Source organism: Salvelinus alpinus, chromosome 10 (assembly GCF_045679555.1).
Source record: "Salvelinus alpinus chromosome 10, SLU_Salpinus.1, whole genome shotgun sequence".
NCBI classification, from domain to species: domain Eukaryota; kingdom Metazoa; phylum Chordata; class Actinopteri; order Salmoniformes; family Salmonidae; genus Salvelinus; species Salvelinus alpinus.
In genome coordinates this window covers 22685308-22710720 of record NC_092095.1, presented here as the reverse complement: position 1 = coordinate 22710720, position 25413 = coordinate 22685308, and the positions used below count along the sequence as shown (strand labels likewise).

The 25413-nt window shown below is 40.9% G+C and overlaps 2 protein-coding genes across 2 annotated transcripts; both read left to right on the top strand.

Annotated features, from left to right (window-relative positions):
• Positions 1-7016: 7016 nt before the first annotated feature.
• Positions 7017-11719, top strand: LOC139531341 (E3 ubiquitin/ISG15 ligase TRIM25-like). The gene is made up of 7 exons (XM_071327817.1): positions 7017-7592; positions 8239-8334; positions 8554-8787; positions 8892-9051; positions 9151-9167; positions 9270-9312; positions 11181-11719. Exons 1-7 carry the CDS (start codon positions 7017-7019, stop codon positions 11714-11716), a joined length of 1662 nt encoding a protein of 553 aa, XP_071183918.1. The 3' UTR covers positions 11717-11719.
• A 7010-nt stretch (positions 11720-18729) lies between these two features.
• On the top strand, positions 18730-23588 carry LOC139531728 (E3 ubiquitin/ISG15 ligase TRIM25-like). The gene is made up of 6 exons (XM_071328455.1): positions 18730-19338; positions 19740-19835; positions 20071-20304; positions 20425-20584; positions 20981-21139; positions 21274-23588. Exons 1-6 carry the CDS (start codon positions 18760-18762, stop codon positions 21789-21791), a joined length of 1746 nt encoding a protein of 581 aa, XP_071184556.1. The 5' UTR covers positions 18730-18759; the 3' UTR covers positions 21792-23588.
• The last annotated feature ends 1825 nt before the right edge of the window (positions 23589-25413 follow it).

Genomic DNA, 25413 nt, shown 5'->3' with positions numbered 1-25413 from the left:
TTGATTGTTGGGCTGAAAAAATGATCTGGCAATGAGTCTTGTTGGTTCTGATTTTTTTTTAAAGTGATTAAATGATTTTGTTGGAGCACATATATGCTTAATGGCGTTGCCAAATTAGTACAATTAATCAGGAGTGCAAATTAGTTATTGATTTAGCGCTTCAAAAGGAAAACATTCCATTCCGGCGTTCTAGCGAGGTAGCTATGAATCATGATGAAATGACCACCTTGTTTACTTTACTTTCTCATACTAGTTCAGAATCAATTGAGGCATTATATAATCATTTACTCACCCTTACAAAAAAGACTGCCGTTTTAAAACGGCAGTAAAAGTGCAGAAACTGCAGTCGACTGTGGTATTTTGGACCCAATAACTGCAGAATAACTGCAGTGTACTGCAGTCGAACTGCAGTTATACTGCACTCTAACTGCAGTTACACTGCAAAATTACTGCAGAAAAAAAACTGTTATTTTGGACAAAGTATTTTTCGCCTACTGCAGTTATACTGCACTCTGACAGAATTGTTTTATTCGTAAAGGCATAAATAACTTATCATATTAGGCCTCCCCAAGACAAAGTCAATCCTCAGGTATGAATACTTGCTTCAATGACGACAAATGTGCATTTCTTTATTGAATACTGATACTGCATTTCAGTCACACAACTCATATAATAACGTCCATATTAAAATATCATGGCAATATGCACAGGTTCATCATGTGAGATTTGAATTTCTTTTCAGGGTTTTATTGTTCCTAATATAAGCACATTGTAGGAGGTTATGAAATCTGAAATCTGTTTCACATTACATTTAGGATGTTACGTAAGTGACATCATCATCATGGGACTGACACGCATAACTGTGAGAGAGGCATTATCACTGACGAGTCATGGCAGTGTGGATTGGATTCAACAACTGGGCTTTGATGATTGCAACATCTCAGTGCTGGAGAAAAATGATATGCTCCATCAAAGTGCTGAGGGGTAAAGCAGAAAACTAGAAATGCTTTAGTGCCATCTAGTGGTGGATCTGGGGGGAACAGGTGGAATTCACAGCGAAAACTGCACTGTATTTGAAGTCCCAACCAACAAACAGTTACAAAGAAAGGTCAGGGACCATGGATCCTAATAATTGTATGAAATGTTAATGTATATAGAGGATGTGTGTGTAGATCATTAAACTGTACTTCATTTGGATGGGAGTAATCGTCATTGGACTTATTAAGAGAAACATCATTGGACTTATTGGACTTTAACATCATTGGACTTGCAATGAACAATGCAGATAGTTTGTGTCCTCACTCATCTGGGTATCATTGTCAATTCTGTAAATATTTGAATAAATTCTAATCAAGTCTTGGGCGTTTAGTTTTTTCTCCCTAAAATCACATTCTGATGCCTTCATCGCTCACTTAGATCATTGTGACAGACATCTGTATGAATGAGCCTCAAGACGGCATTGCCCAGAATAAATTAAATTGCTCACTCAACAATTTCCAGGAAAAAAAAGGCATTTTCAGGGAGTCCATTTTCATCTAGCCACCAAGCTCATCATCTCTGTTACGCCATGATAACCATATCATTATGCCTAGACACTCTTGCACTTCAAAATGATTGTCTTTGCCCACATATGCAAAAACAAAACAGGTCATCTTCTGTTAGATCCATGAAGAGCAAATAAGGAAAGAATAAAATTGAATCTAATTTAACAAAGACTATACATTTATCTTTCACACTTTATATCACACACGTTTGTCTGGTCACAGACACACACACACACACACACACACACACACACACACACACACACACACACACACACACACACACACACACACACACACACACACACACACACACACACACACACACACACACACACACACACACACACACACGCACACACGCACACACACACAAAACACACCTTGCCCTCATGCACATTCATGAGCACACTCCATACATACACATCCTTAAATCCAGTTCTGTCCTTGACAGGGTCACATACAGCTCAGCTTGCACTCTCTCTTCCCTCTTTCTCACTCCATGGTTTAATGTTATATACAGTGGGGAGAACAAGTATTTGATACACTGCCGATTTTGCAGGTTTTCCTACTTACAAAGCATGTAGAGGTCTGTAATTATTATCATAGGTACACTTCAACTATGAGAGACGGAATCTAAAACAAAAATCCAGAAAATCACATTGTATGATTTTTAAGTAATTAATTTGCATTTTATTGCATGACATAAGTATTTGATACATCAGAAAAGCAGAACTTAATATTTGGTACAGAAACCTTTGTTTGCAATTACAGAGATCATACGTTTCCTGTAGTTCTTGACTAGGTTTGCACACACTGCAGCAGGGATTTTGGCCCACTCCTCCCTACAGATCTTCTCCAGATCCTTCAGGTTTCGGGGCTGTCGCTGGGCAATACGGACTTTCAGCTCCCTCCAAAGATTTTCTATTGGGTTCAGGTCTGGAGACTGGCTAGGCCACTCCAGGACCTTGAGATGCTTCTTACGGAGCCACTCCTTAGTTGCCATGGCTGTGTGCTTCGTGTCGTTGTCATGCTGGAAGACCCAGCCACGACCCATCTTCAATGCTCTTACTGAGGGAAGGAGGTTGTTGGCCAAGATCTCGCGATACATGGCCCCATCCATCCTCCCCTCAATACGGTGCAGTCGTCCTGTCCCCTTTGCAGAAAAGCATCCCCAAAGAATGATGTTTCCACCTCCATGCTTCACGGTTGGGATGGTGTTCTTGGGGTTGTACTCATACTTCTTCTTCCTCCAAACACGGCGAGTGGAGTTAGACCAAAAAGCTCTATTTTTGTCTCATCAGACCACATGACCTTCTCCCATTCCTCCTCTGGATCATCCAGATGGTCATTGGCAAACTTCAGACAGGCCTGGACATGCACTGGCTTAAGCAGGGGGACCTTGCGTGCGCTGCAGGATTTTAATCCATGACGGCGTAGTGTGTTACTAATGGTTTTCTTTGAGTCTGTGGTCCCAGCTCTCTTCAGGTCATTGACCAGGTCCTGCCGTGTAGTTCTGGGCTGATCCCTCACCTTCCTCATGATCATTGATGCCCCACGAGGTGAAATCTTGCATGGAGCCCCAGACCGAGGGTGATTGACCGTCATCTTGAACTTCTTCCATTTTCTAATAATTGCGCCAACAGTTGTTTCCTTCTCACCAAGCTGCTTGCCTATTGTCCTGTAGCCCATCCCAGCCTTGTGCAGGTCTACAATTTTATCCCTGATGTCCTTACACAGCTCTCTGGTCTTGGCCATTGTGGAGAGGTTGGAATCTGTTTGATTGTGTGTGGACAGGTGTCTTTTATACAGGTAACGAGTTCAAACAGGTGCAGTTAATACAGGTAATGAGTGGAGAACAGGAGGGCTTCTTAAAGAAAAACTAACAGGTCTGTGAGAGCCGGAATTCTTACTGGTTGGTAGGTGATCAAATACTTATGTCATGCAATAAAATGCAAATTAATTATTTAAAAATCATACAATGTGATTTTCTGGATTTTTGTTTTAGATTCCGTCTCTCACAGTTGAAGTGTACCTATGATAAAAATTACAGACCTCTACATGCTTTGTAAGTAGGAAAACCTGCAAAATCGGCAGTGTATCAAATACTTGTTCTCCCCACTGTATGTCTACTATATACAGGCTGGTTTAATGTTATATATGTCTACTATAAACAGGCTGGTTTAATGTTGTATATGTCTACTATATACAGGCTGGTTTAATGTTATATATGTCTACTATAAACAGGCTGGTTTAATGTGATATATGTCTACTATAAACAGGCTGGTTTAATGTTATATATGTCTACTATAAACAGGCTGGTTTAATGTTATGTATGTCTACTATAAACAGGCTAGTTTAATGTTATATATGTCTACTATTTAAAGGCTGGTTTCATGTTATATATGCCTACTATATACAGGCTGGTTTCATGTTATATATGCCTACTATATACAGGCTGGTTTAATGTTATATGAGCCCTATATTCGTGCCAACACTGGAATCTCAATCGAGCCCGATGCTAGCGGACTAAGTCATACCTCCACGGCAAATGCCTGTGAATCTTAAGTGTGGCCCCGGACAGCGCCACTGAGCATGATGAATGGCCCTGTGCTGCACTGCGTTCCGCTGCTGTCACAGTTTGCCAGTTGGATGGCTCGCCTGATGGACATAATTGGAATGGACAAAGTCTGGATGGTGGCTGTTTGTAACACTACAGCACGGCATAGGTGCTCACATTTACAAAAACGAATACGTTTCGTCTGTCACGAACGTTGAATACAAATATTTATTTGAACTAACTCTGCCAATTGTCCGTGGGGTCGGTCCTTCAGTGGGTCAACATTTTTGACAAAATATCCCCATTAAAGTATTATTAAACCGACTTCAAAATGCGGATCTCTGTCTGTGGCAATCAAGACGTGTTTGTTCCTGACCTAAGACATGTTCACAAGACGGAAGGACATGCAAGCTGATGCATGCATACTCACTGACGTGTTGCAGGTGTTTACATGGTTTTGCGCATGTGTCAGGTAATAGAAATATCAATGCAGGCATTCTAAAAAGTTGGGTATTTAATACTTTCCTTTTCAAAATTTGACCCACTGTAGGACTAACCACACAGACAACCGGTAGGGTATGTTCAAATGTAACTTTACTCAACATTCTGGCTTGTAAGGAAACGTTCCACGTTTTTCCACTGCTTAGTTTTATGCTGTATACCAAAAGCTGGTTTCACAGGCTGATTCATCAGCCGACACAACTGTTATAACATATTCTACTCACACACTCTTCTTTTCAGGGGTTCTGGATGCAGGATAAACACAGAATTGATTACACCATGCACTACTGCCCACTGCCAATGCTGAAGAGCATCAATCACGTATTAAGAGGATCTTCCCATGTCTTCAAGGAGTAAGATAATGAAGCCGGACACTGTCCTTATGTGAGCATCAATACAAAACTTACTCAGATGAGATTGTTTGCTCTGCTGTGCTTCTGTCATGATCAGGCTGTGATCAGTACAGTACTGTGTCTCATTTGAAATATTTACAACTCCTTTCACATTCAAAGTCATCAATACAGAATCGTTCGTTCCTATCCTTGTTGGCCACTGTGCTCATACATATACTGAGTTTGTTCCAAGCTGTGAAAATACTTCCTGTTGTTATTCACCACCCCTTCAGCCATTACACTTGTTTTCTAGAGGGAACTGGCAGTTAAGTGCATTAGTGCAGCTAAATGCAATCCCCTGTGGAGAGGAACTACTGGTTCATGGCCATCGGTTTGTAAGAGAGGAGCTAGACTGTTTGCAGACATATCAATCAAATTCAATCAGTAAAATGTATTTATAAAGCGCTTTTTTACATCAGCAGATGTCACAAAGTGTTATACAGAAGCCCAGCCTAAAACCCCAAACAGCAAGCAATGCAGATGTAGAAGCATGGTGGCTAGGAAAAACTCCCTAGAAAGGCAGGAACCTAGGAAGAAACCAAGAGAGGAACCAGGCTCTGAGGGGTACCCAGTCCTCTTCTGGTTGTGCCGGGTGGATATTATATTAGTACATGGCCATTAAGGCCAGATTGTTCTTCAAGATGTTCAAATGTTCATAGATGACCAGCAGGGTCAAATAGTAATCACAGTGGTTGTTGAGGATGCAACAGGTCAGTACCTCAGGAGTAAATGTCAGTTGGTCAGAGGCAGCAGGTGCGGTAGGGAGAGAGAGAGAGAGAGAGAGTCAAAAACAGTTGGTCCTGGACAAGGTTGCACGTACAGTGAACAGGTCAGGGTTCCATAGCTGCAGGCAGAACAGTTGAAACTGGAGCAGAAGCCTGACCAGGTGGACTGGGGACAGCCAGGTGTCATCAGGCCAGGTTGTCCTGAGGCATGGTCCTAAGGGCTCAGATCCACCGGGAGAAAAGGGAGAGAGGGAGAGAGAAAATTAGAGGGAGAATACTTAAATTCACACAGGACACCAGATGTGACAGGAGAATTACACTAGATATAACAGACTGACCCTAGCCCCCCGGCACAGAGACTATTGCAGCATAGATACTGGAGGCTGAGACGGGGGGGGGTCGGGGGACACTGTGGCCCTGTCCGACAATACCCCCGGACATATCTGCCCATCATCAGTTAGGCGGTTGTATTCGCAAGTAAATAGGCTACCTTTCACAACTCCCACACAATATTTGCATGTTATAATGTCGCCACAGTGTTGTGTTGGCAACAACCATAATTCAACAAATAATTACTTGTGTACTACAGTATATAGAGGTTAGGGTTTTTCCCATTTCTCCAGTGTTAGCAAGCCTCCCTTTCTCCTAGCCTGAGTGTACAAGGAGTGGAATGTTAGCACAGACAGGTCTGGATTTCAGGCTACCTTTCTCCACCGTCGATCTTCTAACTAACCCGTTTGACAGGATGAGCTGAGCAAGGCACTGTACAGAATCACTGATCTACAAATCATATTCCATCCCAAATAGATTTTCATTATGTTCTCGCAGCACCTTGCACACACCCATCCCCTGGAACACCCTATAGTCTATTACCATTGAGGATTGCCATTGCTGCAGTACCAAGTGAGATGGCAGCCCAGGACTCCAGTTCACATATTCTAAAATCTTCCCTTGACTTTCCATTCTGCCGCCTTGTGACTTTGTCCTCCTGAATTGTCCCTTTATGAGCCGTATTATCTTCCTCAATAAATCTTTAAATAACTATGTACTTTGAGGTGTTGAGTCAAGAGAATTGGGAAGTGTAGAGTATTGCTTGGCACACATACGTACCATGAATGGAACTTCCACAGGCACCAATTACAACCCTCTTCCTGGTCTCTGTCCAATGCCACATCACCTACAGGTACAAAGTATAAACACATCAGGAAATGTTCCTACTTATAAGCACAAACATGTCTTGAGAAATGATCATCTTTAATACTCTGCTGCTCAGTCTGTTAGTGTGTGCACCACAATGGCAGCAGCCATTGATTCAATCAGTTGTTCAATATGTCTGGATCTACTGAAGGATCCGGTGACTATTCCCTGTGGACACAGCTACTGTATGGGCTGTATTAAGGACTGCTGGGATCAGGATGATCTGAAGGGTGTCTATAGCTGCCCTCAGTGCAGACAGACCTTCACCCCAAGGCCTGTTCTGAAGAAAAGCACCATGCTAGCAGAATTGGTGGAGAATCTGAAGAAGACAGGACTCCAAGCTGCTACCCCTGCTCACCATTATGCTGGACCTGAAGATGTAGCGTGTGATGTCTGCACTGGGAGAAAACTCAAAGCGGTCAAGTCCTGTCTGGTGTGTCTGGCATCTTACTGTGAGACTCACCTCCAGCCTCACTATGAATCTCCTACCTTTAAGAAGCACAAGCTGGTCAAAGCCTCCACACAACTAGAGGAGAAGATCTGCTCTCATCATGACAAACTGGTGGAGATTTACTGCCGTACCGATCAGCAGTTTATCTGTTATCTGTGTACAATGGATGAACATAAAGACCATGATACAGTCTCAGCTGAATCAGAAAGGACTGAGAGACAGGTAAGGACAACAACTCTGTAATAGTTGTTTATTCACAGTATCAATGTAAGAATACTATTAATTACAGAATGACATTGAAAAGGAAGTTAGCCCAAACCCAATAACCTAGGCTGGCAGGTAGCCTAGCAGTTAAAAGCGTTGGACCAGTAACTGAAAGGTCTCTGGTTTGAATCCCTGAACCAGCAAGGTGGGGGGGGCAGGACCGTGTTAAGGAAATCCTGGATTAAGGCAGCCACTGTCACCTCTCTGATTCAGAGGGGTTGAGTTAAATGTGGAAAACACATATCGGTTGAATGCATTCAGTTATGTGTATCCCCTTTCCCTTCCCACATATGCACACATGAATATAACAGAGGTGGTTTGATTACAACACTCACATGACGTGTGACCTTGACTGAGACATGAGGAGTTGCATTGGCTCCCTGAGCTAATGCCTAGGCTTTGAGTGCTTTTGCAGGCTTGTGTGCTTTTTTGGCACACAGGAGACCTGGGATAGCAAATGATCAGTCATGCGCATACAGACACGCATGTGACTTTTCTTCCTTAAGTCATGGACTTTGACCTATCATGAAGTTTGATCTGTTCTCAGTAAGACAGAGTCACTTGTACACATGAACAATGGACTGGCATTTGTTTTTTACACCAGAGTCAACTGGGAGAGAAACAGAAGGAAACCAAACAGAGAATCCAGAAGAGACAGAAAGAGATGCAGGATGTGAGACAGGCTGTGAAGTCACTCAGGGTGAGTGTTGTTGACCATTTGGATGTATTTACTTAGAAGATAGTCCCCTTTAAAGTAAACTACAGTAAAACTGAAGCCAGTGATCAGCCCAGTGCTGGGCCATGTTCCATTCCCACTGAGCCCCACTGTTGGGAACAAGTTGTCTGGGGTTCTTGTGAGAGCTGAGTGAATGAACTGGTTGAAATGGAACCCCTCCTCTCTATGTTTGTTTCCTAACAGCGCTCTGCACAAGCAGCAGTGGGGGACAGTGAGAGGATCTTTACCGAGGTGATCCACTCCATTGAGAGAAAGTGCTCTGAGGTGAAAGAGCTGATCAGAGCCCAGGAGAAGGCTGAAGTGAGTCAAGCAAAAGGACTGCTGAAGCAACTGGACCAGGAGATGGCTGAGCTGAGGAGGAGAGAGGCCGAGTTGGAGCAGCTCTCACACACAGAAGACAACATTCAATTCCTCCAGGTGATATCAGTGACTCTCTGTCCCCAGCATCACGTGTTACTGCTGAAAGTGAAATGTTTGTATTTCTCAACAATAATCTGTTCTGTTTTTTTATGTCTCTGTAGAGTTTCCAGTCTCTCTGTGTCCCTCCTCGATCTGAACACTTACTCAGCATCACTGTCAACCAACACGTCTTCTTTGAGGATGTAAGGAAATCAGTCGCTGAGTTAAAAAGCCAATTAGGAAAAATCTGCTCTGGGGAAATTGCCAAGATCTCTGTAAAAGGTAGGTAACCTAGGCAACTACTGAGCCCTTTGACTTTCTGTAATGTTTTTGTCATGATCAGTATTGAACTGTGATATTTAATTTCCTATGTTTCCATAGTGACAAAAGTCCACATTGTTCCACCTTCTGAGCCCCGTTGTCTTCCGTCATTTGGCACAACTCAGTCTACACTGTCAGTTGGAGGACTAGCATCACATGGGAATGATACCACTTGTCAGAAGACAAGGCCTGAACCCAAGACCAGAGAAGAGTTCTTAGAATGTGAGTAAAGAATATACCCCAGCTAGTGCATAACGTTCTGAGAACCATATGTTTCTTAGAGCTTTGTGAGAGCATGGTTATTTTGCATACAATCTTTCCACAGTATTCTGAGAATGGTGCAGGATACCCAACTAGCACATAATGGTCTGAGAACCATGTTTCTTAGGTGGGAAATTCAGTACTTCAGCATACGGATTTCTACATGCTTCCTTCAGACAAGTGCCGTGACACTTGTGGGGGTCGTAGAGCAAGTTAGTTTGTAGCCCAAATGGTTCGGACACTACCAAACAGAAGTTGGCACATCGACATCACCACTTTACATAAAAACCACAAGAAAACATTAAGAAAGTTCAAAGAACATTCTATGAGTGTTATTTAAAAACATATACATTCCGTTCTCAGCATCAACAAAACTCTATCTTGTTAAGTGTGTTCAGGTGTGTCGGCCGCATCCACTAATTGGCCACAGTGCTTGCTAGCTAGCACATTTTGTTCCTTGGAAGTTATGGGAACGTAAGTTTTTGGTTTCCCATTGGTTCTGGGAACGAAGCCATACATTTCTTAACCGGTGTTTTTTAAATGTTCTGAGAATGGATGTAAAAAAAAAATGTATTACTAGGTTGCAGGAGGTTCTGAGAATGTTTTACTATGGTTCCCTGAAAGTTTTTCTGGGAGGTTTTATTAACTTTCTGAGAACAGAAATTATAGATTATTTGAAGGTAATTAAATAACATTCTGAGAACATGTTTCAATAAGACTTTTAATAACACTGCTAGCTCAGTTTGTGTTATCTGTTTAGAACTCCAAGCACAGATAGGACACCTTGGAAAGTCATTTGCTTAGGCATTAATCATGCATTTATTTTTCTATTGTGGCATGGCGTCAGTGAGCGTCAAACCTATGATCTTCTGTTCTCTATTCATGGAATTAGTCCACTACCCCACCAGGACAGCTGTGTTTCATTTTTTTAACTTATACAAACCTGTTCATTTTAGTCTATTCAAACAGACCTTATTAAAACATAAAAAAGCACTCATTAATATCAGGTATGGCCAATTAGTGGGCGTGGCCAGCATACCTAAACACACTTAAGAAGATAGAGAGAGTTTTGATGACGCTGATAACTGTTTTCTCCTTCCCACCTTCTGACACCCAGGTGGCAGCACACATCTTTGCGTGCCTAGCAGATATCTTAGCTTGGATGTTGGCCCACCACCTTAAGCTCAACCTCGACAAGATGGAGCTGCTCTTTCTCCCGGGGAAGGCCTGCCCACTCAAAGACCTCTCCATCATGTTTGACAATTCCACAGTGTCCCCCTCCCAGAGTGTAAAGAACATTGGTGTGACCCTGGACAACACCCTGTTTTTCTCTGCAAACATCAAAACAGTGACTCGCTCCTGCAGGTTCATGCTCTACAACATCAGTAGAGTACAACCCTTCCTCACACAGGAAACAGTGCAGGTCCTAATCCAGGCACTTGTCATCTCCCGTCTGGACTACTGCAACTCTCTGTTGGCTGGGCTCCCCGCTTGTGCCATCAAATTCTGCAATTTGTCCAGAATGCTGCAGCCCGCCTGGTTTTCAACCTTCCCAAGTTCTCCCATGTCACCCCACTCCTCCGCACACTCCACTGGCTTCCACTTGATGCTCGCATCCACTACAAGACCATGGTACTTGCCTACGAAGCAGCAAGAGGAACTGCCCCTCCCTACCTTCCGGCTATGATAAAACTAAAAACTTACGTTCACACAGCTTCCAAGGAACCAAATGTGCTAGCTGGGACTGTACAATGCACATTAATATACTACACACACACACACCTGGACGCACACATACATTTCACCTGTTGTTTTGTCTTCATCCTCAGATTACTGTCAGCTCACATTGGATCCCAACACGGCATTTAACTGTCTGTGTCTGTCTGAGGGGAACAGAAAGGTGACACGGCGTTATAAGGACCAGCTTTATCCTGCCCATTCAGACAGATTTACCACCTACCCCCAGGTGTTGTGTGGAGAGGGTCTGTCTGGAGCCTGCTACTGGGAGGTGGAGTGGAGCGGGGACTGGGTTGATATAGCTGTCTCATATAAAGGGATCAGCAGGAGAGGACCTGATGAGGGTTTGTTTAGAAGCAGTAAACAGGCCTGGTGTTTGGAGTGTGATGCTTCTGGTTGCTCTTTCTATCACAATGATAAACAGATTGTCATACCTGTCTCCTGTTCCACCAGAGTAGGAGTGTATCTGGACCACAGTGCAGGAACTCTGTCTTTCTACAGCATCTCTGACACAATGACCCTCCTCTGCAGAGTCCAAACCACTTTCACTCAGCCCCTCTATCCTGGGTTCACTGTCTCTAGAACTGTGAATATACTGAAACCGAACAAGATTATTATAGCAAACTAAAACAAAAACGAATCTTGAAAAAACGATTTAGTAAACTGAAATAAAATAAAACAAATTGTAAAAAAATAAAAAGTAAATAAACAACCTAACTAGGCAAGTCAGCTAAGAACAAATTCATATTTACATTGACGGCCTACCTGCGAACAGTGGGTTAACTGCCTTGTTCATGGGCAGAACGACCGATTTTTACCTTGTCAGCTCGGGGATTCGAGCTGACAAACCCGTTTTAAAAACTAAAACTATACTGAAACTATTATCTTTGACTCAAAAATAAAATAAAACCATCATGAACTATGTTCAGTTTGAGGTTTTTTTCTCAAAAATTTGGGCAAATATCTAATAGGGTTTTCAAGTTTTTAGGGTGTTTTCAAGCTACTGCATCAGGAGAAGCCGATGTTTAAAATAGACCTAGCTTGTGCATCACTATCAGTAGGGACGGACTTTGATTTGGAGGCCACAGGCAAATGCCAGTCTGAGCCCACCCTCCCCCTTGAATGAAGCAGAATAAAAAGGCTAACTGAAAACCTTTGAAATACCCTTCATTAGTTAAGGTCTTTGCGTCACCACCTACAGGGGTGGGCAATCATTTTGGCTCGAGGGGCACATCTGGATTCTGAAATTCAACAGACTTTTTTGGGACCAGTTTGTGTGTCAAAAGCAATTTGCGGCCCAGAAACAGGGCAGTTGTTTGAAAATAAGTATCATTATAGTTTCTACATACAGTGGTTCCTCCTTTGAAAGTTACTTCATACTGAAGCACACCTTGTGTGCTGCCGCAGCGTTCTGTTGCCCATCATTTAATTCTCAGCCATTTCTTCTGTTACTGCAAGTTATTGCTAGTTTGACCACCAGAGGGCATCTTAGAGAAGCATTTGATAGTACTTCCGTATTGGCATTACCAGAGAATTTAAAACCTTTTTTGTAATAACATAGTATATGGGATTGATTTTAAGAAATGTGGCTTAATTAATTTGATTAATATTATGGTGTTTCTATTCATAGAAAAAATATGCACAATCGTTTGTCTCTACATTAACTAACATATTCCTCTCAATTTGTACATTTTTTGCTTGACTCGTTATGATGTAATAACTACTTACATTTGCCTCCCCGTAATGTTTTGTCAGCCATCTTTGCTGAAGAAAGTCACCAGGGAGGGGTGGCTCATGTCAAATTCATCATTGGAACCACTCGATATGATTGGTCATATAAAATGCATAATGAGTGCTCTAACTCACCCTTGTGGTGTTCTGGAGCAATGAAGCCGTGATGCTGGGTACCTCTAAGTCCCGCGGTGTAAGCTCACAACTTTTAAAGGAGGAACCACTGTACTTTCTGTCTGGTTTTAGTTACTCTGCCTTCAGAAAGTATCCACACCCCTTGACTTCTTCCATATTTTGTTGTGTTACAGCCTGAATTTAAATCACTTAAGGATAGGACCCTTTTTTTCAATTTTCACCTAAAATGACATACCCAAATCTAACTGCCTGTAGCTCAAGACCTGAAGCAAGGATATGCATATTCTTGACACCATTTGAAAGGAAAAACTGTGTGGAAGTTTGTGGGAATGTGAAATTAATGTAGGAGAATATAACACATTAGATCTGATAAAAGATAATACAAACAAAAAAAATATGTGTTTTCTATTTATTTTTTTGTTCCATCATCATTGACATGCAAGAGAAAGGCCATACACTTAGATAGGATTTTAGGTGTAATTTAGATGTTGTCCCCAAGATGACAGCAGTGTGTGTGCAAAGTTTCAGACTGATCATGTGAAGAATTACATCACTACACAACATTTTGTATCAAGTTTGCCAAAAGTTTGCCCAAATGTGCCAAATTGGTCAATTTATACATTTTCAAGTACATAACTATAGAGAACATACAACAATGCTATGGTAATAAAACATTTAAGTTTGCACATTCCAAGGCCGGGCAGGGGTTAGAGACAGAAGTAAGTACATTATTTACCTTCAGAGGTGAATGTATCAAACCAGTTGTTGTGATAAAAGTGTTTTGTTGTTGTGCACTATTCTCTAACAATAGCATGGTATTTTTGTTTTTGTAATAGCTACTGTAAATTGGACACGGCAGTTAGATTAACAAGAATTTAAGCTTTCTGCCCATATAAGACATGTCTATGTCCCAGAATTGGCTATTGTTTACAACGTCATTCTAGTCACATTATCGCATATTGAGCAACAACCGTCCCGGTTTAGGGACACCGATCCCATTAATCCATTTTAGTCACATAATAAGTCACATAATAAGTTGCATGGACGCACTATGTGTGCAATAAGTATTTAACATGATTTTTGAATGACTACCTGATCTCGGTACCACACACATAAGGTCTCTCAGTCGAGCAATGAATTTCAAACACAGATTAAACCACAAAGACCAAGGAGGTTTTCCAATGCATCGCAAAGAAAGACACATATTGGTAGATGGGTAAAAAAAAGCAGACATTGAATATCCCTTTGAGCATGGTGAACTTATTAATTACACTTTGGATGGTGTATAAATACACCCAGTCACCACAAAGATACAGGCGTCCTTCCTAACTCAGTTGCCAGAAAGGAAACTGCTCAGGGATTTCACCATGAGGCCAATAGTGACTTTAAAACAGTTGCAGAGTTGAATGGCTATGATAGGAGAAAACTGAGGATGAATCAACGACATAGTAGTTACTCCACAATACAAACCTAAATGACAAAGTGAAAAGAAGGAAGCCTGTAGAGAATATAAAATGTTACAAAACATGCATGTTGTTTGCAATAAGGCACACAAGTAAAACGGCAAAAACTTTGGCAAAAGAAAATAACTTTCACTGACTGCCACTCTTCATATTTTCAAGCATGGTGGTGGCTGCAATATGTTATGCGTGTGCTTGTCATCGGCAAGGACTAAGGAGTTTTTTGGGATAAAAATAAATGGAATACAGAGCTTGAAGAATTGTTTAAAGAATAATGTGCAAATATTGTACAATCCCATTTTTTTTATACATTTGCAAAAATTTCTAAAAACATATTTTCACTTTGTCATTATGGTATATTTTGTGTAAATGGATGAGAAACAAATACATTTAATCAAAGTTGAATTCAGGCTGTAATGCAACAAAATGTGGAATTAGTCAAGGGGTATGAATACTTTCTGAAGGCGCTGTAGTTAGGGATGCACTGATGTGGAAATTCTGGGCAAATGACCTATATCGGATATTTTCTTTTGCAATATCAAGCCAATATGTATATTTCGTTATTGCCTTTTGAACCATTCTCGAACAGATATACTTTGCAACCAAGTGTTTACATGTATGTTCATAAACCTAATTATAAAATATGTCAAATGTATTTAATATTGGAAAGGAGTATACATTTTTATTTGCATCAAAAAGTGAGTAAAATGCATCCGGAAGGTATTGTTCAGGAAATGATAAGGGAAGATTGGTAATAAATGTGTAGAAAAACAGTTCTGCACTCTTTTCAGTTGTGCTTTTGTCACAATCCTTTCTAACGAGTCTTGTACAGCTTGCGTCGTAGAGGGAAATGGAATACATATACGTGTTCGGGAGAGTCTTAGCTTTCAGAAATGGGGTCATAGGGGTCATAATAGCTAAAAGACCCAACCATTCAAAATCTTCAAAAGCTAAAGCCAGATTCGGAGAAAGAAAAAGAAAACCTCTCCGTTTGACACAACCAGAGACAGCTACAACCGCTAAATTGCGTACATCGCCGGAGGGCCTCGAGCAGAAGAGAAAGGCAAGATATCAGAGACATAATTGTGCGAAGTTCTGAGCCCTTAAGTCCTCACCACTGACTATCACTAACTATCAGGGAAAAAAATGGCAAGGTAGCTAACTTGATTCCTCTTACATTTACAGGCAGTACTAAAGTTAAAACGCATTGGATTGGTGTAAACATGGGCAAGAGAGAGAGTTTGCTTCCACAGTATGTTTTGCACCAGTCACATCACTATTAAACAATTGGTGAGGAAATATTACCAAGTTTAAATAAATGTTTACATGAATGATCCTGACAATCTTTTCCTTGTGAATTCTTATGGATTCCATATACAACTGCCCAGTCCACTAAAGGTCTTTCACAGTCAGCATGAGCCCTTTACCAGGGAGGAACACAGGCAGGTACAGTAGTAATATAAATAACTTGGTACAGCTGAATGGTTAACTGGTACAGCTATTGGAATGTGCAGACTAGATAGAGTTTAGTTATCTGTGATAACCTTTACAGCCAAATGGCAACTGGATCAGTAACTACAGTACCAGTCAAAAGTTTGAACATACCTACTCATTCAAGGGTTTTTCTTTATTTTTACTATTTTCTACATTGTAGAATAATAGTGAAGACATCAAAGCTATGAAATAACACATATGGAATCATGTAGTAACTAAATAAGTGTTAAACAAATCAAAATATATTTTATATTTGAGATTCTTCAAAGTAGCCACCCTTTGACTTGATGACAACTTTGCACACTCTTGGCATTCTCTCAACCAACTTCATGAGGTATTAACCTGGAATGCATTTCAATTAAAAGGTGTGCCTTGTTAACAGTTAATTTGTGGAATTTCGTTCCTTCTTAATGTGTTTGAGCCAATCAGTTGTGTTTTGAGAAGGTATGGCTATCTTTTGTATACCACCCCTACCTTGTCAAAACACAATTGATTGGCTCAAACACATTAAGAAGGAAAGAAATTGTGTTATGACAAGGTAGGTGTGGTATACAGAAGATAGTCCTATTTGGTTAAAGACCAAGTCCATATTATGGCAAGAACAGCTCAAATAAGCAAAGAGAAACAACATTCCATCATTACTGTAAGACATGAAGGTCAGTCAATGTGGAAAATCTCAAAAACGTTGAAAGTTTCTTCAAGTGCAGTCGCAAAAACCATCAAGCGCTATGATGAAACTGGCTCTCATGAGGGCCGCCACAGAAAAGGAAGACCCAGAGTTACCTCTGATGTAGAGGATAAGTTAATTAGAGTTACCAGCCTCAGAAATTGCAGCCCAAATAAATGCTTCACAGAGTTCAAGCAACAGACACATCTCAACATCAACTGTTCAGAGGAGACTGCGTGAATCAGGCCTTCATGGTTGAATTTCTGCAAAGGAATAACTACTAAAGGACAAGAAGAGACTTTCTTGGGCCAAGAAACACGAAAAATGGACAACAGACTGGTGGAAATCTGTCCATTGTCTGATGAATATAAATTTGAGATTTTTGGTGTGAGATGCAGAGTAGGTGAATGGATGATCTCTGCATGTGTGGTTCCCACCATGAAGCATGGAGGAGGAGGTGTGATGGTGTGGGGGTGCTTTGCTGGTGACACTGTCTGTGATTTATTTAGAATTCAAGGCACAATTAACAAGCATGGCTACCACAGCATTCTGCAGCGATACACCATCCCATTTGGTTTGCGCTTAGTGGGACTATCCTTTGTTTTTCAACAGGACAATGACCCAACACACCTCCAGGCTGTGTAAGGGCTATTTGACCAAGAAGGAGATTGATAGAGTGCTGCATCAGTTGATCTGGCCTCACAATCACTCGACCTCAACCCAATTGAGATGGTTTGGGATGAGTTGGACCACAGAGTGAAGGAAAAGCAGCCAACAAGTGCTAAGCATACGTGGGAACTCCTTCAAAACTGTTGGAAAAGCATTCAAGTTGAAGCAGGTTGAGAGCATGCCAAGAGTGAGCTAGGTGTCATCAAGGCAAAGGGTGGTTACTTTCAACAATCTCAATAACACTCATGATTCCATGTGTGTTATTTCATAGTTTTGAGGTCTTCACCATTATTCTACAGTGTAGAAAATAGCAAAAATAAAGAAAATCCCTTGAATGAGTACATGTATCCAAACTTTTGACTGGTACTGTATGTGTAGCACGTTATTTTACTTTAGTCATAATTTTATCTAGAAGTGTGCATCACTGAAGAACTGGTAGTTCATTGCTGGACAGATGTCCGGCGCCCTAACAACTGGCCCCTAGCAACCAACCAGTGGTCAGAGCCCCAGGTCACAGAGGGGGCAGAGATCATCAGGCAGACACCCTGACTCTTGCTGGGGAGGGCTCCTACTACAGAGGTTTGAAAGGGCTGTGAAATGGTGTTAACAGACACCGACAGGGAATTCATAACAATTGCCGTGGGTTTGCAATAGAGGAGCAAACAATCAGTTTTGTGGTTATGTGCCCAAGTAAATAAGCTACTTTTCACAGCTTCACCACACAATATTCTTTTGCCACATTGTTATGTTGGCAACAACCACAATTAAACTAAACGATTGCTTCTGTGCTACAGAATGTGGAGAATAGGGTTTCCATGTCTCCAGTGTTTGCAAGCCTCCCTCCTTTCTCCTAGCCTGGGTACCAGAGGGTTTGTGCTATCATTCCACTCCTTGCCACTTCTTGTCATGTGACACAGAGTACAAGGAGTGGAACGTTAGCACAGACAGGCCTGGATTTCAGGCTACATTTCTCCACCCTCTTATCTTCTAATTAACCCGTTTGACAGGATCGGCTGAGCAAGGCACTATACAGAATCACTGATCTACAACTCATATTCCATCACAAATAACTACTCATTATGTTCTCGCAGCACCTTGCTCACACCTATCCCCTGGAACACACTGTAAGTCTATGACCATTGAGGATCGCCACTGTTGCCAAGTGAAATGGGAGCCCAGGACTCCAGTTCACATACTCCAGGTCACCCCCTGATCTACCATCATACTGCCTACAGACTGTTCTCCTGAATCGTCACTTTAATCTTCCTCAATAAATCTGGTTATAGCTATGTACTTGGAGGTGTAGTGGACTGTATCGAGTGAATTGTCATTTTGGGAGAATGGAGTGTTACATACTATAAATAGAACTTCCTTAACCACCTCTGTCCAATCACAACCCTCTTCCTGGTGTCTGTCCAACACAACACTGTGTACAACCAGGAATGTTCCCACTCAAAAGCACAAACAATTCTAGAGCAACGAAAGTAGTATCATTCGGCTAGTGTGTGCACCACAATGTCAGCAGCCATGGATTCAATCAGTTGTTCAATATGTCTGGATCTACTGAAGGATCCGGTGACTATTCCCTGTGGACACAGCTACTGTATGGGCTGTATTAAGGACTGCTGGGATCAGGATTATGTGATGGGTTTTCTGATCAGCTGCCCTCAGTGCAGACAGACCTTCATCCCAAGGCCGGTTCTAAAGAAAAGCACCATGCTAGCAGAATTGGTGGAGAATCTGAAGAAGACAGGACTCCAAGCTGCTACCCCTGCTCACCATTATGCTGGACCTGAAGATGTAGCGTGTGATGTCTGCACTGGGAGAAAACTCAAAGCGGTCAAGTCCTGTCTGGTGTGTCTGGCATCTTACTGTGAGACTCACCTCCAGCCTCACTATGAATCTCCTACCTTTAAGAAGCACAAGCTGGTCAAAGCCTCCACACAACTAGAGGAGAAGATCTGCTCTCATCATGACAAACTGGTGGAGATTTACTGCCGTACTGATCAGCAGTTTATCTGTTATCTGTGTACAATGGATGAACATAAAGGACATGATACTGTCTCAGCTGAATCAGAAAGGACTGAGAGACAGGTATTGACAATCTATAATTCCGCTCATTCAAAATATCACTGTGAAAATAACATTCATTGCTGAACATTAGTCACTACTGTACAGGAAGTCAGCCAACACCCAATAATTTAGCTGTGCTAATATACACACTCATGTGATGTTACCTTTACTGAGACCTGAATAGTTGCATTGGCTCTTTCAGCTAATGCCTAGGCTTTGGCTTAGCAAGCTAATGATATTTTCTGGCACGCAGGAGATCTGTGATCGAACACGATTGGTCACACTCATACAGACTCACACAGACACGCGCATGCCTTTTCCATATTGCATAGACTTTGACCTATCATAAAGTTTGATCTGTTCTCATTAAGACAGAATCACTTGTACAAATGAACCATGGAATTACATGTGTTTTCCTGCAGAGCCAGGTGGGGGAAAAACAACAGAAATCCAAACAGAGAATCCAGGATAAAGAGAATGAGATGCAAGAGGTGAGACAGGCTGTGTATTCACTCAAGGTGAGTGTTGTTAACCATTTACATGTATTTACTTAGCAGTTAGCCCTCTAAAGTGACTTATTCCTCCTAAACTAAACTGCAGAAAAACTGGAGCCAGTGAGGAGCCCAGTGCTCGGATATGTTCCAATCCTATTGAGCCCCACTGTAGGGAACATGTTTCTGGGGTTCTGATGAGAGCTGAGTGAATGGGCTGGTTAAAATGCAACACATCCTCTCTTTCGGTTTGTCCTAACAGTGCTCTGCAGAGGCAGCGGTGAAGAACAGTGAGAGGATCTTTACTGAACTGATCCGCTCCATTGAGAGAAGGCGCTCTGAGGTGAAACAGTTGATTAGAGCCCAGGAGAAGGCTGAAGTGAGTCGAGCTGAAGGACTGCTGAAGCAACTGGACCAGGAGATGGCTGAGCTGAGGAGGAGAGACGCCAAGCTGGAGCAGCTCTCACACACAGAAGACAACATCCAATTCCTCCAGGTGATATCAATGTCTCTCTGTCCCCAGCATCAGGTGTTACTGCTGAAAAATATTTTTTGAACTTTCACAGCAATAATCTTTTTCCTGTTTTCTAATCTTTTTTGTTTCATGTATCTGTAGAGTTTCCAGTCTCTCTCTGTCCCTCTTGGATCTAAGGCCTTACCCAGCATCACTTTCAATCAACACGTCTCCTTTGAGTATATAAGGAAATCAGTCGCTGGGCTGAAAAGTCAAGTTGAAAAGATCTGCTCTGGGGAAATTGCCAAGATCTCTGTAAAAAGTAGGTAACATACAGTATTAGGACAGTATATACGATGCAAGTTAGGGCTCGATTAAATCCATAGAGCAGGTAATCTGCGTTGTAGCGCGCATGATATTTAAAGGTAATTTCCGATTGAGCCGACACATGCAGCGTTTACTGTGAATGCAGTCTCCACGAACGCGGTACCATTGCCTTTAAATGCCATTCGCGCTACAACGCAGATATTCCACGCTACGGAATTAATCGAGACCCTAATCTGCCATTTAGTAAGTTCAGTACAGTAGGTGAACTTATGGATGAATGTTTGTTCTCAATGGAGAACCTTTTTCAGTTACTTATCCCATTAACTTGCTGTAATGGTTATGTCATGATCAGTGTACACAAGTGATACTTGATTTCCTATTGTTTCCATAGTGACAAAAGTCCACATTGTTCCACCTTCTGAGCCCCGTTGTCTTCCGTCATTTGGCACAACTCAGTCTGGACTGTCAGTTGGAGGACTAACACATGGGAATGACACCACCTGTCAGAAGACGAGGTCTGAACCCAAAACCAGAGAGGAGTTCTTGAAATGTGAGTCAAGAACATACTGTACATATACATGTACAAAAACACACACACACATGCATACGCATATGCATGCGGACACAAACATGCACACATTGTGTGCACACAAACATTCACCTGTTGTTTTGTCTTCTCCTCAGGTTCCTGCCAGCTCACATTGGATCCCAACACAGCGCATAAAGAGCTGCGTCTGTCTGAGGGGAACAGGAAGGTAACATGGAGTGATAACGACCAGCTTTATCCTGACCATCCAGACAGATTTACCACCTACGCTCAGGTGTTGTGTAGAGAGGGTCTGTCTGGAGCCTGCTACTGGGAGGTGGAGTGGACCGGGTTGGAGGTTTGTATAGCTGTCTCATATAAAGGGATCAGCAGGAGAGGACATAATGAGTGGTTAAGAAGCAGTAATCAGGCCTGGTGTTTGGAGTGTGGTGCCTCTCGCTGCTACTTCTATCACAATGATAAACAGACTGACATACCAGTCCCCCGCTCCACCAGAGTAGGAGTGTACCTGGACCACAAGGCAGGAACTCTGTCCTTCTACAGTGTCATTGACACAATGTCCCTTCTCCACAGAGTGCAGACCAATTTCACTCAACCCCTTTATCCTGGGTTCTATGTCACTACGTCTCTCAAGATACTGACACCGACACAGTGATGAGTTACAGTGAGTTACAGTTATACAGTTAGAATTAAGACAAGCAAAAGGGTCAGAATAGTGACCGGAAAGATCCATATTATAAGATGTTAAGAAGTATTACCAAGTTTAAATAAATGTGCACATAAATTATCCTGATTCTATTGCCTTAGTGCATTTTTCTAAAATGGGTTTTGTATAAAACTCCCACTTCCACAGTCAGCATGAGCCCTCTACCAGGGAGGAACACAGGCAGGTACAGTACGTAATATAAATACCTTGTCTTTATACAGTGGCGTGTATTCACGGACGGCAAGGGTGGCCAGGCTTCCCCATATATAAAAAAAAAAATGTCTCATTCTTCTCTCTCAGTGTGTTAATAATTTTCCATCAATTCGCAAGGGGCTGAGCGAGGGATTTGAGCGAGGGATACAGTGCTCCTCTGTTTCAGTATGTGTAGCCCAAAATAGTATAACATGTTGCCGCCGTAGCATTTGATTGATCGATGCCAGCAAGCATTTGGCCTTCCTTGATAAAAATATTATAAAATAATTAGCCAATCAGCTAATGTGCTGAACTCTGGGTTGTCCTGGTGCAGTAAAACGCCCCCCAAGGGAGGGTAGTTTGGATTTGGCCTCACACCATTTAAATCACCTCCTATGCTAAATGTAATTTTCATGAAAACGTGTCTGTTTCTGGTCTACTTGTGTTGATGTCTTGCAGTAGCTAGCTTTCTAAATCGTCCCTTTCCTAAGCTGTGGATGGAGATGGGGATTTGGAATTGTGGTTTTGGCTTAATTCTTTGTACAGTCAATGATTATGATCTAACCATAAATGAAAAGGTTGTGCCACTGGCCTTTTTAGCTAGGTAGCCTCTGACAACAGAAACAAAAAGTGTACTGTATGACAGAGTGACAGAGTCATAGACCGTTTTGCCAACATGAAAGATAGGAGGATGGTATTGGCGTTCAACTAGTCTACAAGAAGGGTGAACACGCAGACATACACACACACACACAAACCAGTACCATGGACAGCCACATGATATTTAGCAACATTGATTGGACTAAATTGTTTTTGATATCATTAAGTATGTTTTCAGTGTATTAAACTAAGCATAAATAGCCTTATTGATTTTATGATGTTTACATTTTTTAATTGAAATGGTGCTGGAATAGCAGAGGCAGTGCTCCTGTTGTGTTTGTGCTGACTTGTGGTAACTCCGGGATTTTAAATCACTAGTTGTTTAGTGAACTGTCGAAAACATTAACTTGCTTGACCATGCTGCAGGTGATATAACTGTTTGTTACAGCTTTGTGGGCTTCACCGGCATAGCCAGAAGAGGACTGGCTACCCCTCATAGCCTGGTTCCTCTCTAGGTTTCTTCCTAGGTTTTGGCCTTTCTAGGGAGTTTTTCCTAGCCACCGTGCTTCTACACCTGCATTGCTTGCTGTTTGGGGTTTTAGGCTGGGTTTCTGTACAGCACTTTGAGATATTAGCTGATGTACGAAGGGCTATATAAATACATTTGATTTGATTTGATGTTGCTCTCCGGTTTTGTGATGAAACAAATGTACGTGTAGTTGAATTTATTCCGCAACTGTGTGATTGTTGTCTTTTTGTTGTCACTGCCTTATTGTATATCATGGTGGCGTATGAGCGAATGGATTATAGAACAAAACGCTATTATCACAACATAGGTTGTAATATGTCTTTTTTACTGGCTTGGCTTCCTCAGTGATTTTACCACACACACTACTACTGTCTTTATATCACAAACAGTATTGCTACATTACTATTACTATCAAAAACAGTATTACTACATTACTATTACTATCAAAAACAGTATTACTACATTACTATTACTATCAAAAACAGTATACTACATTACTATTACTATCAAAAACATTATACTACATTACTATTACTATCAAAAACAGTATACTACATTACTATTACTATCAAAAACAGTATTACTACATTACTATTACTATCAAAAACAGTATTACTACATTACTATTACTATCAAAAACATTATACTACATTACTATTACTATCAAAAACATTATACTACATTACTATTACTATCAAAAACAGTATACTACATTACTATTACTATCAAAAACAGTATTACTACATTACTATTACTATCACAAACAGTATTACTACATTACTATTACTATCAAACACAGTATACTACATTACTATTACTATCACAAACAGTATTACTACATTACTATTACTATCACAAACAGTATTCCTACATTACTATTACTATCACAAACAGTATTACTACATTACTATTACTATCACAAACAGTATTACTACATTACTATTACTATCAAAAACAGTATACTACATTACTATTACTATCAAACACAGTATACTACATTACTATTACTATCACAAACAGTATTCCTACATTACTATTACTATCACAAACAGTATTACTACTTTACTATTACTATCACAAACAGTATTACTACATTACAATTACTATCAAAAACAGTATTACTACATTACTATTACTATCAAAAACAGTATTACTACATTACTATTAATATCACAAACAGTATTACTACATTCAATAATCTTATTTTCTGAGCATTAATACCAATTACTTTCATATTTGGATGAACTTCTCTGGGACCGTTACAAGCATCAAATTATCATAGACAGATGCGATTCTTATAGATGGAAGACACTACTTAATGTTGACAACCTGTATACTCCTATACTATAGCGGTCCCTATGTTATGCACATTGCTATAAAATGACAAGATTGTTACATTGTAAATGCTACATCATAATCATAAATACTCTCTTTGTAATTTCTCATTTGCACAGACTAATGTGTTTGATACTATTCAAACATATGATCAGTGTTAGGCATGAATAAAACCCAGTCTTTGAGAATAAGTTGAAATAGTAATAGAATTATAATTATTATTCTGTTTTTCACATTTTGTAAAAACATACTTTACCATAAATTAGTGCTTAATATTTCAGTAAAACTGATATTTTCACAATATGTATTTAAACAAGCAGCAATGAATCTGTGCTGTATAGTTCAGTTCAGATTTGTGTTGATCGTTTAGTCCACCAGGTGGCAAACTATGCATAGTTTACGAGACTATAGTAAGGTAGGCAGAGCACTGGTGTTTGGAGTAGTACAGAGCTAGGATTTAAACCTAATCCCAATCGCATCTCTCATCATTTTAAAGGTAACGAGATAAATGCACATAGGATTATCAATTAAGGACATGCATACACCAAGCAGACTATAGTGCTGCTATTGAGGACAGTAAAGATACAGTAGTTACCATTCTGCCTGATTTAAATAAGATAAGTGGTTTAAACTATGATCACATGAAAAAAATGCTAAGCGCTGGATAGGTTTTAATAAAACTTGATCTTGAACGTATTGCTATTGACACTTGATAATAAAGAATGTATCTTCAAATGGATTTTTAAAAGTTACCATTGTCCAGTCGTCAATGTTGTGAAATGGCTGAAAAGCTGAAATGGTTGTGACTAGTATATGCCAGAAATTGCAGACAACCATTGATTTCATTAGGATCCCCATTAGCCGACGCCAATGACGACAACCAGTCTTACTGGGGTCCGACACATAAAGAAAAAG